This window comes from Gasterosteus aculeatus, chromosome 2 (assembly GCF_964276395.1).
Source record: "Gasterosteus aculeatus chromosome 2, fGasAcu3.hap1.1, whole genome shotgun sequence".
Taxonomy (NCBI): Eukaryota; Metazoa; Chordata; class Actinopteri; order Perciformes; family Gasterosteidae; genus Gasterosteus; species Gasterosteus aculeatus.
Window position 1 is genome coordinate 7,704,295 of NC_135689.1, and position 16,526 is coordinate 7,720,820.

Sequence of the window (16,526 nt, forward strand, 5' to 3'; positions counted from 1 at the left end):
AGGGGCTTACATCTCTTCAATATTAATGACCCGTGGTGGGAGGCACCATGGCACTTAATAGAAACATTAATTATTCAAAACACCCATCTTGTGGTAGGCACATATACTAATGTGCTAGTATGTATACAAATCAGCTCATGATGGGGGCTTTGGTGCATACAATCAAAACCAAATTTATTAATAAATTCAGCACACCGGGGAGACGTCTGCTTCTTAAAGAAACCGTAATCACTGAGAGACGAAGGGGGTAGGGCTCGGCACGAATGAATGCCGACTTCACAGCCAGTGAACAGGAGGAGCGTTTGTGTGTATCTGAAGTACGTGCTGATGTGAATCGTCTAAATTAATGCAGAGTTGGTTTTGGCACCCACAGTTGTAAACAGACTTGAGTTTAGACAGCCCACGGGGGCTTTATCTTCCAACGCTTCCCTCGGTTCTCCCCCCTTCCTCCCCCTTTTTCTTGGTTCGTTTTGCCAGCACTGTTCTTTGTTGTCTCTGTTGCCTCGCATAGCTCCAATCAGAACGGATGCTCCTCGCTCTCGTTCAAGGTTTTAACATTACCAGGACTTAAAGGAGAGATTCACTCAACATCGTAAGTCAGCGGGTCTTTTTTGCTATACACTTCTTGTTTTACACCGGTTTTTACTATATGTCCTTTGACAGCTCCCCTGCAAAATAAAACCTGTTGCATCGATCTTTTGCTTGGAAACTATGTATTCGGAGTTTTGGCAATAGGTTTTTGTTTCTGCGCACGTGCTAAAATCTCTGGCTCAGAATAAAACACCCTGCAGCTTCTGTAGGTGGACAGATGGTGCATTATTGCCTTCCATATATGATCGCTTTGTGCCTCAGATGCTGCGGTGAGCGAATCTTTAAGCCCCTGCCGGGATTCTGACAAACCGACACATGAACCTGATAGTTGTATAGCTCTTGTGTAAACATCTTGCGGTGATTTCTTGTCAGCTGAAACGGGCCAGGAGTAATGATCGTCATTGGACAACAGATGGATCCAATAATCCAGGTAAACTGCACCTGAAGCTGCTTAATGTTTAAGTTTACTTTTCTTTGGAAAGCTCATTTCATACTTCTTACTGATTTGCGCTGTAACATTTTATGGCCTTAAGCACCTGCCTCATAGATGGACATTTTACCTACTCAACAAGTTATTTAAATGGCCCATTCCTGTGTCCTCAAATAAAGAAAAAAAAACAACATTGGGCACTTTCCTCGAAATGTTAATTTGTGGAGCTTTTGCTGTATATCCGTATATCTCCAATTCGTCCCCCCTTAATGCTTCCCAAGTGACAGATGGGCAATACGTATTCACATATTGTGATCATTACACTAATGAAAACACTGATCTGCTCTGGATTGCAATAAGCAGGTGCCATACAATGGCAAACTGAAAGAATAATGGAGTTACAGGAGAGCATAATGTGATTCAACAACATCAAAGATAGTGAAACACAGAGACGCACATAGACAGGGGAGGGAAGCAGGGATAATCAGATGGGGAGAAGGATACAGTTTAAAAATGTCTTTCTTCTTTTTCGGTCTTAATCTGCATACAGTATAGCAAATCAATTAACAAAGTCTTTAACTTCAACTTTTTAATTGGCTGCAGTTAGATGGGAGTGTGCGCTGGAGGAATGAGAGGCCAAATGAATCAATTTAGAGGTACTGGGGTCCGGTGGGTTAACCACAATGCACCGGTGCAGTACCAAGCCTAATTAAATAGTATGTCGTCCTGGCCTGACTCCCTCAGGGACAGCAAACCCACCAGGCGGAGAGAGAATGTGGATGGAGGAAGCAGAGGCCCACTTATGGTGAAACAAAAAAGCACTTCCAGGTCATAATCATGGGGTTGCTGAGGTGGAAGACATCCAACCATTGACTTGTTGGTTGGTTGCAAGAGTGCATGGAAAAAGAAAAGGTGAATCACACATACATCCTCTTGTTGTCTCCAGGACTGGTGAGACAGTTTAAAAAAAAAAATGTTTTGTTTCTTTTATTTACTTTGGTGCCAACGTTACTTTCAAAGGACGGAAATAACCTTGTGAAGACAAACAACAATAAAGTCTATGAGAAGGCATCCGTGCATATTGCACAAAGAGAAGATGTCAAGGAGGCAGGCCGATGAAACTGAATATATCTGACCCTGTGTGTGTGTGTGTGTGTGTGTGTGTGTGCCAGGGCATTTGCCTTTGGATAAACCTTGAAGGTGAGAACAGCTCCTACATGAATTTGCCCCTGAGTGTATAACACATACAGCCATACAGGTATGTACTAGGGCTGCATGTTAATCAAGTATTAATCATGATCACAGTTTTGTTTTCCTACAATTAAATAAACATGATTTACTTTGGTGTTGACATTTCCAATGCGTGCTCCGCTTATAGAAACTCTGCATATCAACTCAAGCAGCGAGCCACACAATCTTTTCAATGCAAAGATTTGAACATTAGCAGGAATTTAGCACAACATGGACGCAGCATTTAAATGTTTGTCCAAAAATGCAATACAACTATTTGTTCTAAAAAATCAATAAAGAATCGCGATAACTAATCAGTTATTTTGGCCATTATTGCACAGGTCTTCACACATCATATATTATATTTTATTTTTTAAACAAACCACAAATGCTCTCACTTAGAGAATATTATTAAATATTAGAAGGATAAAGGAAAAGGAATTAAACAAAGACAAGCACCCTGGGTCCCATCCCAACCCATCCTCGGTCGACAGGAAAACAGAGCAAAGTGGCGTAGCTGCTTCTCATTCGATACCTTTAAATCCAATTCACACACTTTGTTGTCAAGAATCATACAGTCTTTTCAGAACACGATTTCTTTCAAACAGTTTGAAAGGCAAAAAGGATCAAGCGTAATCCGAGCAAACCAAAGTACGGATTAGCATTGCCATTTGTTTTATTGAGCTGTCACAAGCTTTATCATTTTATATTCAGTCCTATATATTAAGGGCTTTACAGAAAAAGGGGCGTGACAAATGAATGACACAAAAACGAGAAACGCTTCCCTGCTAATATTATATGTGAAAGTGGCAGCTGATTATTGCATTTTGATTGGAGCTGGATGCGTGTGGGCAGGCAGGAAGGACAGACGGAGGGTTATGGGTACTGACCTCGGCGATGCGTGGGTTGGTGCACTTGACATTCTTACTGGACAGGTTTAGCCAGCGGGTGGTGTAAGGATTGATGGGAGGGCAGTGGTGCCGCAGAGTACACCTGCCCTCCCCGCTGCACCACCCGCACTGAAATTTCCTCTCCGCCTTCAGACACGTGCCACAGCTGTCCCGCTGGGCTGCACACTTGTACAGGTGCACTGTGGGGTATAGGAGGGAGAACAGATACACGGTGAACAACTGTTAAGCTTACATATGTCTCAGGAGACAGTTTCTTTGTTTGAAGAAAACATACAGTCGGTCTGCTATGAGTAAAATATCCCCACGGGTTATGTATTCTTACTTTTATCTCCAATAACACATTTAAATATACACCGTGTGATTACCGTAATTGCTCGTAAAACAACAAAAGGTTAATTAGGAGAAAGAGCAGGAATGCTATATATAGGTTACTTAATCTACTATGTGTTAGATTCGCGCATCTGCATCCTGTTTGCCAGCAAATGTTGTTCTCACCTTGGATATTCTCCGGGTTATCAATAATGAAGTTGCCATTCCACACCACCGAGAAATCCACAGGCAGCGCACTGATTTTCATTCCCTCGTACAGATACTACAGGGCCCAAAAATGGAGACGGGAAAAATACAGAGAGACGGGGTGAAGGTGGAACATAGACAAAGAATACAAATAACAATTGTTATTCCCGTGAACCCTTGCAGATACAGCACAATGCCCTCCTTAAGTTTCTTCAACAGAGAGCTGACACATGGAAAAGTCACAAGGCACTGGACGGCTGAGCAGAGGCTTAAAGGTTCCCAGCCTTTGGAGAAACTGTCCTTAATCGCCTCCTGTGCCCGTAATGCCAGCCTTATTGGGCACGGGTGTGTGTGTGTGTAGAGAGAATGTGTATGTCTGTGGTTCCTGTGGGACTACATTGCAGAAGTCGCTGTGTCATTGAGGAGGGCAGAGCCCGGCTGCAGTCCTCTCCGGTCTACATTTCAACCGTGGCCGCATCTAGTGTGTCTACTCAAATACAGACAGACACACACAGCGATGCTTTCAACAGTAAGCGGAATGACCCAGTGGCACAGTCTGCAAGCGTCACCAAACCTACCGAGCTGTTCTGGCACTGCACGCTGGAGCTGTTGAAGCGGAGGGCGGTGACTCGGTGGTCGACCCCCTGGATGTGGAGGACACACTCGTAGCCTCGCTGACCAGACTGGGGCTGGGGAAGGTTCCTCGCCTTCAGGGTGATGGGCTTCACCTCCCCCACTGGGATCAGAATCTCCTCAGAGCGCACCAGTTGGGGACAATCCTGCAGGACACAAGAGGGCGCGTTAAACAGTGGCGTAAAAGGCCGTAGTAGATCCGCGGATTCATTACATGGTTCAGCAATCCTAGCATGAAATAAAGTGTCAGTAATATTCAGTAAATATTTGAACAAATCTGTGTTGAAATCGGTAGGAGGGCGAGGAACATTGCTGGAGGCCAATGTACAAAAGTGTCATGATCAATAACTATACAAGCTTTTATTTCCTAAACATTTAAATTGTGTGTTTTAACACAAATAACCGCTAGAAGGAAAGATTTTCTCAAGATGTTGGAATTGTTTTTGTACAAGTGTCTATAAAAAAAACAATAATGCACCGAATCTGTATCTGCGGATATGCTCATGTGCTCGATCTCCAAAAGTTATATTTGCCCCCTTTTGTTCACGCTGATAAGTATGAATAGCAGTGAGTGCAGCTGAAATGATGGTACATCTCTCCTGTGACCCTGCAAAGCGCTGAACTAATTGCTGAGCTTTGAACAACCCATTATCAGGAGTGCAGTTTTGAAACAGCTAAATTGGCGAAGATAATTATTAAATTAATGGTCAGTGGATTGCAGTGCAGGTCAGCAACTCCGAGGTCAACATCTGATAACTATCATAGCGGCGTCATACACCTGGGCGAATACCCAAGAAATAACTACGCGCACAGGCAGAGACGATTGGAAACCATGCACACTGGCATACTTAATTTGCATCTACTTCACATGACACACTGGGTCAGAGTGATCCCGTGTCAATGTTAAGACACGCTAAGCTCAATAACTCCGGAGATAATAGAGTGTTAATTGCCACTACAAAGAACAAGCACTCTGAATGAGAAACGCCAAATCGGAAATAGAAGAGCTTAGATGGCTTTTTTTCTGAAGATATGCCCTAAGGCTGACACAGAGCACACAGAGGCGGATACAGGAAGGTGCAGGCGAGAAGAGGAGTAAGGGAGAGAGAGAGAGAGAGAGAGAGCAAGAGCGAGAATGTTGTGCTGAAAAGCCTGCTGATATGCACGTACAGTGTGCACGCTTGTGCACATTTGTGTTCCACCGACCTCAGAGGCGTTGACTCGTCCCTCCTGGAAGGAACAGCTGGAGGGGTCATGGGTACACAAGTTGCGGTACTTGCACCAGTGGCAGCGGAAGGCACTGTTCACACAAGACAAACACCTGCATGGATAGAAACACACACACACACACACGAAGAAGAGAGTCAGGAAAAAACTGTGCAGTGAAGGAGGTAAGTACCACTGAGGAAATTAGTCCAGGTCCCGTGGGGGCACCTGCTGTGCTTGTGCCTTTGCGGTTAGCACAGAGCATAATTCTGAGGCTGATGGGCCAAGTTCTCCCCTGCACACATTTTTTAGAGCCGTATATATTAATACTGCGTATCATGTGAGAAAGTTGAGCTGCATATTAGCCCTCGTGGCCTTAATCAAATGAAGAAACAGCGACGAGAGAGAAGAGGAACATCGAGTAATGAGGGCAAACAAGATTTGGCGCTGCTTGATTCTGCAATTACCATTAGCCCTGCATTGTTAAAGTCTCACTGTTAACCAGCTGTTAGGTGTGTGCTTGTGTTTGAATTTTTGCATTTACCATATGTAAGTGTTTATGAACATCTCACTAGGGTTACATACTGTTATGCTAAAGAACAGATTCCACCCCCAAGTGGACTTTGCCACCCGTAACTCTATTAATAGCCTCTGTGCAAAGCTAATTTTATTTACTGTACTTCTTGTGTGCAAATATTTCACACCTGGATCGCTTATTCTGTATCAGTAGAAAACATAAGGGTGTGCGTGTGTCAATGAAAATTAACTAGCAAATCAATACAGCTTTACCAAAACCGTATCGTTATATTAACTTATATGACAGCGTAACAACCCCGAAACCTTTTTTTCGCATTTGCGCTATAGTTGTGATAAGCACATGAACTACTGCTGTTGTACAAGATCGGATATGATGATCAGTGTAGAGGCGCAGTCGCGTACAGGACACGGTTCTGCATGGGACCAACGTATTGGCTCTTCCCCCCTTCTTCCTTATAAATACAGCTGAGTTATGCATACTGTCTTATATTTGAATATTCATTGACGCAGAAGCACGTGAGGAGTCTCTGGCTGCCACACTAATTCAGAATACTGATTCACCTTCTGGCAGATAGACTTTATAGTAAGTATGTAAGTGGGAGAGAAAGAGAGAGCGCGACTTGACATCAGAACGTGCAAGGGACAGCGCATGGCCTTTTCAAGTCTGTGTAGCTGTCTTTATGTCTTTCAGTGTGCGTGTGTGTGTGTGTGTAACTGAGTGGACGTGAAAGCTGCTAATTGCTTTCTGTGCTACTTGGACAGGGTTCTCAGACAGCAGAAGTTGCAGGGCAGTGTGAGAGCCAGAGACGCAGAATAACAATGGAGACAGTGGCTGCAACATTTGGCTTTAATGTCGAGGGGTTCGTAATAGAGTAACAAGACATGCAACTCGTCCTAGCATTACTTCTGTGATATCCTTAGTCTCCTTCTCTCCCTTTACTTATACTACAAAGTCAGCAAGAACTTTGATTCTAGCACAAACATAATCTGCTACACGGGATCGAAGAGAGCATCGGCACTGCCAACACTGAGATGGGGACAAACATAGCATGAAAACAGGCAGAAAACCCCTCCTGAAGACCGGTTGGGCAGAAATCTTTGTGTTCTGTGCCGCAGCGTCTCAATGAAAAAGGCTTCATTAGTGCAACAGCAAAGAAACATCCTGTGACTGTGCTCAGGGAGCAGTGAGCTATCAGGTTCCATTAGACTTTACGAGGGATATTTTTAGGAGGACAGGGGCCAGCTTGGGTTGAGGACAAATTGAAACTAATTCCCGGAGCATTGATCCAGTGGTTTCGCGCAGCGAGTCTAGGGCATTGTTTTTTTTGTGAAGTGAAAAGAGAAAGAACGGGCTGTGAAAGACATACTCACAGTTGGTGGACACTGCAGTTGTAAAACTTGACCTCTGTGCTGATAAGCATCTGACCAGTCTCCTTAGAGTTGAGCCTCAGCTCCACACCTGACCAGTCTGAAAGAGAGGAGATAAAAGATGACATTGTAACGTATACTCGTGCCTCATACGTTTTTTGCACAGTCGTTGAAGAGGCAGTTTGGTCGCGGTGTCATTGGAGATCCGGGTGCTGGAAGAGGGAGGCCAGCCGGGCGGGGAAGCTTTTCCATTAAACGAATCTATCTACATTCAAACCCTCATCCGTGGTCACACCGTCGGTGGGGAACGAATGCGATCGAGCACAGAAGAAAGCATGAGATTGTGGAATCAAGTGGCGAAATGAGCTCGCTTTGTGAGGTGTCTGGGTTTAGCTTCGGGGATAAGGCATCAGGAGAGAGCTCGCAGGAGAGCCGCTGCCCCTTCGAGTCGGAAGGTATCAGCCGAGTCGTTCCGGCATCTGATCAGGATGTTTCCCCCGGGCACATCCAACTGGTAAGAAGCCCCCCGCGGTAGAAGACTGAGGAGGTTATACATCTTGTGTGGCAAGAGTGCCTCAAAAGGTACAGCAGAAAGGGCTGTAAAATGTTGCTGGGGAGACGGATGTGTGGAATGTGTTGCTAAGCCCCCATATGTGTGTGTATTTCAGATGACATTCAGTGAGCAGGAGGCATGAACGACCCTCCTTGCCCCTTTCTCTCCACAGCACCTGTTGGGAATCAGGCTCTGTTGCACTGTGTAGCGGGTAGGCTGACTTTGACCATTTCACATTTTGTCTCACAGGATCAGGCAAACAAGTTCCTGTCCACACGAAAACCCCTTTAGGGTTTTGTTTTTCCTTTGTGAAGAAAAGTGCCAGCTATTTTCCTTCCTGTCAAGCTTAGTCTACAATGTCCACAGTTTCAACTAAACTCTACTTTCACTTTTTTTGTTCTGTTGTTGTATTAACTTCTCCTTTATTCTCTTTATTCTTCTGATCCTACAATATGTTGTACCTATTTCTCCTCTCTTTTCCTCTTTCCTCTCCTCAGGCGATTGCCACCTCCCGATCAATGTTGATGTGCAACAGATAGAAATTGCTTGCTAGGGGACAGGAGATGGAGGAGGATAGTGGGGAGGTCAGGAGGAAATGGCCTCAGGGGGGATGGATGCGGAGTAAAAAATTGAGGTGTATACCGTTAGGAGATGCGACAAAAGAGGAGGGAGGAACGGAGGAAGGTGCTCAAAGAGAGGAATGGTATGATGGATGAAAAGCTTGATGGATGGAGGAAGGGCCTACACCAGGGGGATTGGCTGACATTTACCTAGGGGACAACATTTATATCAGTACTTGATGCACCAGTCCCCGAGGGAGCTCTGGGCAAACAGGGCTGTCATTTACTCACAGGGAGGAGGATTACCACACCCCCAAAACACACAGTCATTTCCACTCCACACTGCACATAATATGCACATAATATCTTATTCGGGGTGTTTGGGTTTGTCACCCCGCAGCCATCTTGGCTTGCAAAAAAAGGTATTCATGGCCAAATAACAGGTGTTAGTATTATGATGATATATATGTTTGCAAATAAATGGAGCCCAGGGCCACGATGGTATATTCTTGAATTTATGCTGGAGGAATGCTTGAAAGGTCAGGAGATTGTTATGAATTGTGTAGCAGAGGTGATTAGCATATATTTAATTCCTGGATATATTGTAAAACCAGTTAAAACACGGCTGATTGGACATTTTTGCCGAAAAACAATTTCTTACAATAACGAATGACAATTATTATTCTTTATTATGTTTAATATTATGTTTTGTTCTGTGTTCATATCGGGTCCCCGTTTCTTCAAAGCAAACAACCGATCAGCTCCCTGTGCCTCGGCTATGCTAAGATACTAATCCACCGCATCAACTTCTCCGTCGCCCCCTCAACTAAAACACCCCCCCCGGCTGATTGAAGCGGCTTGTTAGACGGAGTCCGCGGGCAATAATGTGGAGAGCTGCAGCTCAGCCACAGGCTGAGGGATCTGAGTCTGACCCCCCGTCAGCTGTAATGTGGCCTAGCCTTGTGTGTAGCACACTTCACAGCCAGGAGACTGATCCTGGAAATGCGGGAGCTTGTTGTGTTGACGGTGTCTGCTCTAATCACGAGGGCCGAATCGATAAAGACGTTTCAGGGTGGGGGGGAGGGGGGGGGGGGGCAGTTGAACCGTCGGCTCAGTGCAGCACATGGAGAGCAAAGAGAGGGACCCTAAAAAGGGCTGCGTTTAGAAGCGTTATGGTAAGATGTTTTGGGAGCAATTCATATTCGATGCATTGTTAACATATTTATAGTAATTTACAATTTTCTCATAGTACTTTATAATCGAAGATGTAAAGCATTTTATCATGACTAATATAGCCTACGGTATCCGCCAGGCTCCGACCGTATCATCATTCCAACAAGCCCTCAAAACCCACCTCTTGAAACCCACTTTCAAATGCTAACCCCTACATGACTCATTCTCCAGTTTGCTCCCGTTCAATTTTTTTGTGTTTCTGTCTATTTCTCTTATCTGTACGTTTCTCTTACTTTTCTTTGTCTGGTTTTGTTCTTGACTGTCTTTGTAAAGTCTACCCAGGTACCCAGAAAAGCGCTATAAAAAACGAAAGTATTAATATTAGTTTTATTATTATGATAAAACCTGTGTCCGCAGGTCACTGACATTTTATTTTGGCAAGAACGCTAGTGTAACAGTATTATATTTTCCATAATGCACTATGGAGACTGTTATAATACAAAACCATGTGATTATAAGTTACTCCAAGTGGTACTTGTTTGTTAAGTAATGTGTCATGTGCCTGCATAGATGTGAAATAAAAGCAAGATAAAACCCGTAGTCAGGAAATGCTATATTTGAGCCCATTGTTTTGAGGCATTTGGAATACTGAATACCCATTCATCAGTATCATGTATTCAGTGGACGGCCGTGAGTGTGTGTTGCATCTACCTTGGTCGGTGGGAATCAGGGGCACATCCTTGGCAGTAGGAGACACACACAGTATCTGGTTGCCATTGACCTGCCCCTCCACCTCCGTCAGGTTGCCGAAGGAGCAAGTGATGCCCGCAGAAAGGTCTGGAACGTGGCTCACCTTCACCAGCAGCTGAACAAAGGGGTGGGTGAAAATGACAACGATGTTAACATAATGTGACAACGTTTGATACACGTGACCCTTTGAATATGGACCAAAATGGGCAGCGTGGTTCAAAATATGTCAACTTTAGCTACCAGAATTTGGGGCAGAGCCTAAATCAGATTTGATAATCTTTTGTGCCTCAACAATGCTCTATTAGGCACATCCCTAAAGGCAGCAGCACTCACAGTGAAGTGGTGCATATTAGGTACGATGAGCTAAGGCGAGAGTAAAACAACAAGTGGTTTGAATGCAAGAGATGTAACAAGCACCAAATAGAACAAAAAGCAGCTGTCGACAAACTTTTTTAAGAAGTGCAACTGTGTCTTCAAAATGGCATCACCTCTATTATAAGGAAAATAGGGCTGTATTTAAATCTGAAGAACTCATTTCAATGTTGAGGATATCATTCCCGAGTTAGAGGCAGACATTGTGATTCTGTGGTCAAAACCAAACTACATTTTACACAGAGGAAAGTGTAAAACACGGCCGCTTGGCAACTTCTATTCTGGTTTCTCTATCCTCTAAAGTTACAAGAACAAAAAACATAAGCCACACCCCCCAGAAAAAATAAAAAGCAAACACAATGGACAGCCCATGTGCAATACAGCATGCGTGCAATACATAGACGCACACGTCAGGGTTTGAAGTCCTCCTCTGGAGAGCGGTGACACCGGTGCTGGAGCTTTCAGCCGCTGTGCCTATAAATAAAATGTATTCTGCGCACAGGGTGCGTGATCCTGCTCTCTAGCCAAGAGAGGCAGCCCGGATAATTATCATCACGGCATTTCACAGCCGTGTTCCATTAGCTGTTATTTTTGGGCCATGCCGTTTGAAGTTTCTCTTTGTTTTATCTGCCTCTCACTAAACACCGCGGGGCTACTGGGACAGGCACGGCAGCTGAGCAGCTTAACTGTAGGTCTTTCAATGCACTACACTGCCTCCCTCGTTAGCTGGGTTACTCTTGTACCCACTGAGAGGACAGATGTGTTTTTTCTTTTTTTTTTCCTTCTTCTTTCTGCTGAGGACCTCTTGTCTTCCCCTGTTTTACTTTCACCGTGTTTGTGTTACTTTGCTCTGAGGTGTGTTGGAGAGATCCTTGATTACGGCAATCACAGCAATCAATGTCTTTTGTTCAATGTAGAATTCCCCGAGGATCCTCTCACATTAATTAGCTCTCATGATTTTGTCAAGACACACATATACGGATAAACACATCCATCACAAAGAAATGTGCACACCAACACTCACACACAACCAGGAAGCAAGGCTGCTTTTGAAAGTGTCCCAGAGTTTGAGCCTTTGCTCTTTTGGTTTTTCCTGTCCTCCCTTGTGATGACAGTGGAGGGACTTTCTGCATCTCGGCAGCAACTACCAGCCTAATTGTAGCAGAGTTTTTAATAAAATCATATGATTATTTTTGCTTTGTTCCAATCTCTCCTGTTGCCCAGACGAAGAGGCTGCGGAGTCACACAGACGTCTGCCCCTGTGGAATGTGTGAACTGTGGACAGTTTGGTGAGACGACCCTGGGGCAGCTGACATGGAGACACATTTTCTGATAAACTGCTGTTTCACACTCCACAACCAGGGACAGGAATACTGAGGGCTGTACTGGAAGCTGAGGTTTCTAAAAGCCCATAAAGGTTTCTGGGTAGAACCATTACACCATGGAAGGATTATTTGTGGAGCGTCTCATTTAAGGTGGGACCTTTCCTCAAAGATTTTAGCTATGAACTGTGGAGGTTATTCGAGGTAAAGAGTTTATACATCTCTTTTTCCGGCGGTATATGGAGCAGCCATCTCTTAACCCAAATGGTATTGGGATGCATAGGAGAGAACACCCACTTCACCTTCAGGGACCAAGACATCTACCTAGTAGTGCAGCCATCCCATCAACGCCCACTTCACCACTGGCTATAAGCCTTTATGCCCTCACCTCTTACCAACCTTAACCAAAATACAAGAGAAATTATCATTCTGATGAATCCATATCTGAGGAGGTGGATAGAAAAAACATGGGTGCTAGATTAACTGACACTTAACAGTGTGGGTATTTGAAGAACTTACTTGTGTGTCTACATGTACAGTAAACTTCAAAAGAACATTTTACTGATGTTCTATTTGCCTGTTTTGGCTCAATCCGTGTGGAGATGCTGCACTGTAGTCACCGCCCTCGAACAACTTTAACACCTACACACACACCCACACAAACATGTCTTGGCACACATATTGACTGCTTTGTACCAAGTGAGCATATGCACACTGAAACGCCCATATTGAGCTCTTATGAACCTTCTCATCTAATGTTTATGCATCAACTGAAATCAAAACCAGGCAAACTGCTATGTGGGCTCATTAAAAATGGTCTGCCTCTATACGTGGGTGCAAGAGTGTGTAAATAAGAGCTTATTTGTCATCACCTGAGCAACCTGAGGTTAAGATTGCAGATATTTGGATTTTTTGCATGTAGGAATGTGCGTGTGTGAACTTACAGGTACACTGGGCTCTGACACCGCAATGCTGTCTGGGTACACAGTGGCCTTCACACACTGGTTGAGGGAGGCGGCGAAACGGTTGGCCTCATCTGCACGCTCACAGCGGTTCCTCTGAGAGCAGCTGGACCGAAAGGAGAGATGGGGGGGGGGGCAAAGAAATATGGTGTTACTGATATTTGTTTTTCGGCAGGAAAATGAAAACAGCGGCTACCAGAAGTAGCACGAGCCTAAGAAAACCCATTAGATCGATACATAAAAAAACATTCGTAAGCCAATGAATGAATAGATTACAGGAAATAACATGAACATGAAATATAACACAACGAAAAGTAAAGAAAGGCTAAAAAAAACACCAACAACAACAATAGAGTTAGAACTCAATACTAATGTGAAATAAGTGGAGCAATAAACATGCTGTGTGACACAATAGAAAAATACCGATTGCCAATGTTATAACAGGGAAGGATGTGGGATCCAACTGTCAAAAATGCTAGCAGTACACATTGTTAAGAAGAACAAGCATCAAGCTATGTTGTTTTACAATACTAGCATTGCTGTGACGATGAAATAACGGGTTAAGGCAGGATTGATCACCCCTACTTCTCATGGACACGTTATAGAAGTGCATTTAGATTCACCACCTCAGTCTTTAAGGCAGCTGGACAGCAGGTAACTACACCAGATGCTCAGGGCATCCTTTCTCTTCTTTTTCCGTTCCACTCATGTAGATTTGTTTGTTTTGCGTGGATAAAAGGCTGAATTGACATCCTCTTGATTCTGGATTATCTATGTTGTTCTGAAGAGACTGCTTGTTTTCCTCATTTTTGCAAAACAATTGAAGCCGTAACAGGAAACGGTTTCGCTCGCTGATGTAAAAATGTGTGTTTCATGAGACAGCGAGCAGAAACAGCAGCTGTCTCTCCTAGGACACGTAGCTCCAAAGTTTCCTACAATGGTAGGCGATATTGGAAGTCATCCGTTGCGTAACAAACCACACAAGTGAGCGGTGGCACCAGCAGCGAAGTCTCTGCCTCCAGTGAGTAATTTAATACACCACACTAACATAAACTACGAAGCCACAGGACTAAGCACTACACAGCCGAATTATATTCTTCAATCGCTGGACAACTCTGGTCATGCAACTGGTGCAAATTACACGGTGCTCACTCATAAGAGATCTTAATAGCCAGACAGTATATCAAGTGCTGCGCGACACCCCCATAAACCGCCACATCCCTCATTAAAAAAAAAAAAAAAACCTCAACCACCTCCTCCCTCTCATTAAAACGGTGTGTTCCCTGCATCCCACCGCACCAAAGGCTCTCCATCCTCATCCAGCCCAGTCTGGTTAACTGCCTGTCTGGTCACAGCAGCTCTAATTGGACCTCGGTGGGTCAGCCGCTGTCCGTGGTGCTTAGGTGCCACTGCAGACCCTGTCTACTCTCCCGTGGCTGCTGACACTGTATGTGTGTGCGTGTGTGCGTGTGCGTGTGTGTGTGTGCGCGCCGATATCATGCCTCTTAACCACATGCTCTCACACACAGTGATTCAGCTACATCTTCATCCACAGCTTCTGTCTGTTATTATGTTGTCAGAAGTTCAAGCCATATCCAGCAGACGCGCATGAACAGGCACGAGCACACTCAAGTTCACGCGCGCACACTCATCAGAACAGTCCCTAAGGATTTTAGAGATCAGGACAGTGTAGAATTAGTTTATTATTGTGAATATTTCACTGGTCTAAAGGAATATATTTTTAAGATTTTCTTTCTCAGAATTTGTAACTGGGTTCCCAATGCAGCCCCACTGTTGAAACGGTATTTCTACATTTCAAATGTGACGTTTTCATTGTTACTCCTGACATACCGTGTAACTTGCCTCTTCATTTTACCTCATTCTGTATTGTCCTCATCTTTCTCCCTCACACCCTCTCTGCACATTTTTCCCCTTTTGCCTCACTCTTTCACAAGTTAAAATCACTATAGCTTTCTTAGTCGGCAAGTTGGCACTTCTTTTACCGGCACAATGGCAGCACAGAATGATACTTAATGTGCTTTCAGGTGTGGACTGCGGCACAATGTTTTATGCATGTATCCAAGCTGCAGGGGTACGGATGCAAAAACCCTCGGTGGTCATTAACTGACAAAAAGCACTGCATTGATTTTCCTCACTGTGATTTAAAAAAAAAAGAAAAAATCATTTTGGTTGGGGTAAAGTAAGATGAGAGCGCGGCGAGGGGGATGTGGCAGCAGGGATGGTGTGCAGGATGGCTGCTGTTGCTATGGTTTCAGGAGATGGCCATTATCTCTGTGTAGTTATAAACTGACCCCTTGCATCTCTCATTAGCTGAAGTGCACGCCACCGAGTGTTGACTAGGATCCTGTCTTCCTCGCCCCCCCCCCCTCTCTCCCCCCTCCCATCCTCCTGTCCGGCTTGTCAGGCTTGTCACTCAGCAGATCCGCCGATGCTTTGTGCTCCATCACCCGCATTCCTGGGAGGAGGGGCGCTCTCGCGGAGAAATAAAAAGGTGTTAAAAGGTGAATTTCTCCCAAATGAGAAATAAACAAACAGACAAACATAAATACCGTACTTGCATACAGAATTCCATGTACACACACTGACTTGCAGTACAAATGCATGGCGTTCTTGTCCCCGGTCTCCTGTAATTAGGATATTTTTACCCTCCAGCGTCAGCTGGGAGCAGCCTGGGTGTCGAGCCCTGTCCATGGTGCTGAAGTAGCTGCTTGCTCTCCTATTATTACTCCTCTCTGGCGTCTACAACTCTACTGCAGGGTGTGAGTGCGTTTGTAAGTGGCAGTCACATTTCATGCAGACATGTGAGGCAGGTGAGAAAAGACAAAGACAAAACACGGGCGGCTTATTGTTGTCTCTGGTGTAAGATGTCTGGGCTGCGCTGGTGCCACTAAAGCCTCTACACACGTTTGCACTGCGATCTAAGTCACGAACCTTTATGCGCAGAGTAACTTGTAGTGGTGTGTGGGTGCAAAGGAACATTTTACAGAGTGGGAGGGTGAGGTCAGCAGAGGCCAGACCTCAGGGGCTGTTCCACCAGTGACTGCTTGTTATTTTGTCGCCTTGGACCGGTAATTGCACATCGTCATCGCTGCTGTGCCAGGCGTTGATGGACAAGCAGACTTATGAATTTACACACACATTCACATAAACATGACAACAAACAAACAGAGGACCACAGTAACGTATACGTAATAAACATGAGATTAACGCGGCCCGCCACCTCACTCAAGCCTTCATATGCAGACGCACGTCCCTCGGTCCCTTCTCCTCCCCCCGTCCTTAAAACATCTAAGGACTTCAATGGGAGTGTGAAGGACTGTCTGATTGCCGCTCTCGTTTTGAGTGCCGTGTTTAAAAAAAGAGAGAACAGAGGGGGAGCCATTTTAAAATC

The 16,526-nt window shown here is 44.7% G+C and overlaps 1 protein-coding gene across 2 annotated transcripts in view; it reads right to left on the reverse strand.

The window, feature by feature from the left end:
• Positions 1-16,526, reverse strand: part of plxna2 (plexin A2) — a 157,113-nt gene that overhangs the window by 47,872 nt on the left and 92,715 nt on the right. For both annotated transcript variants that reach the window (XM_040193259.2, XM_040193258.2), the window contains exons 6-12: positions 13,097-13,220; positions 10,420-10,573; positions 7,426-7,522; positions 5,518-5,632; positions 4,257-4,457; positions 3,658-3,754; positions 3,142-3,341 (exon numbers count right to left, since the gene is read on the reverse strand). In XM_040193259.2, coding sequence (XP_040049193.2) covers positions 3,142-3,341; positions 3,658-3,754; positions 4,257-4,457; positions 5,518-5,632; positions 7,426-7,522; positions 10,420-10,573; positions 13,097-13,220 — 988 coding nt within the window. The remainder of the gene's footprint in view (positions 1-3,141; positions 3,342-3,657; positions 3,755-4,256; positions 4,458-5,517; positions 5,633-7,425; positions 7,523-10,419; positions 10,574-13,096; positions 13,221-16,526) is intronic.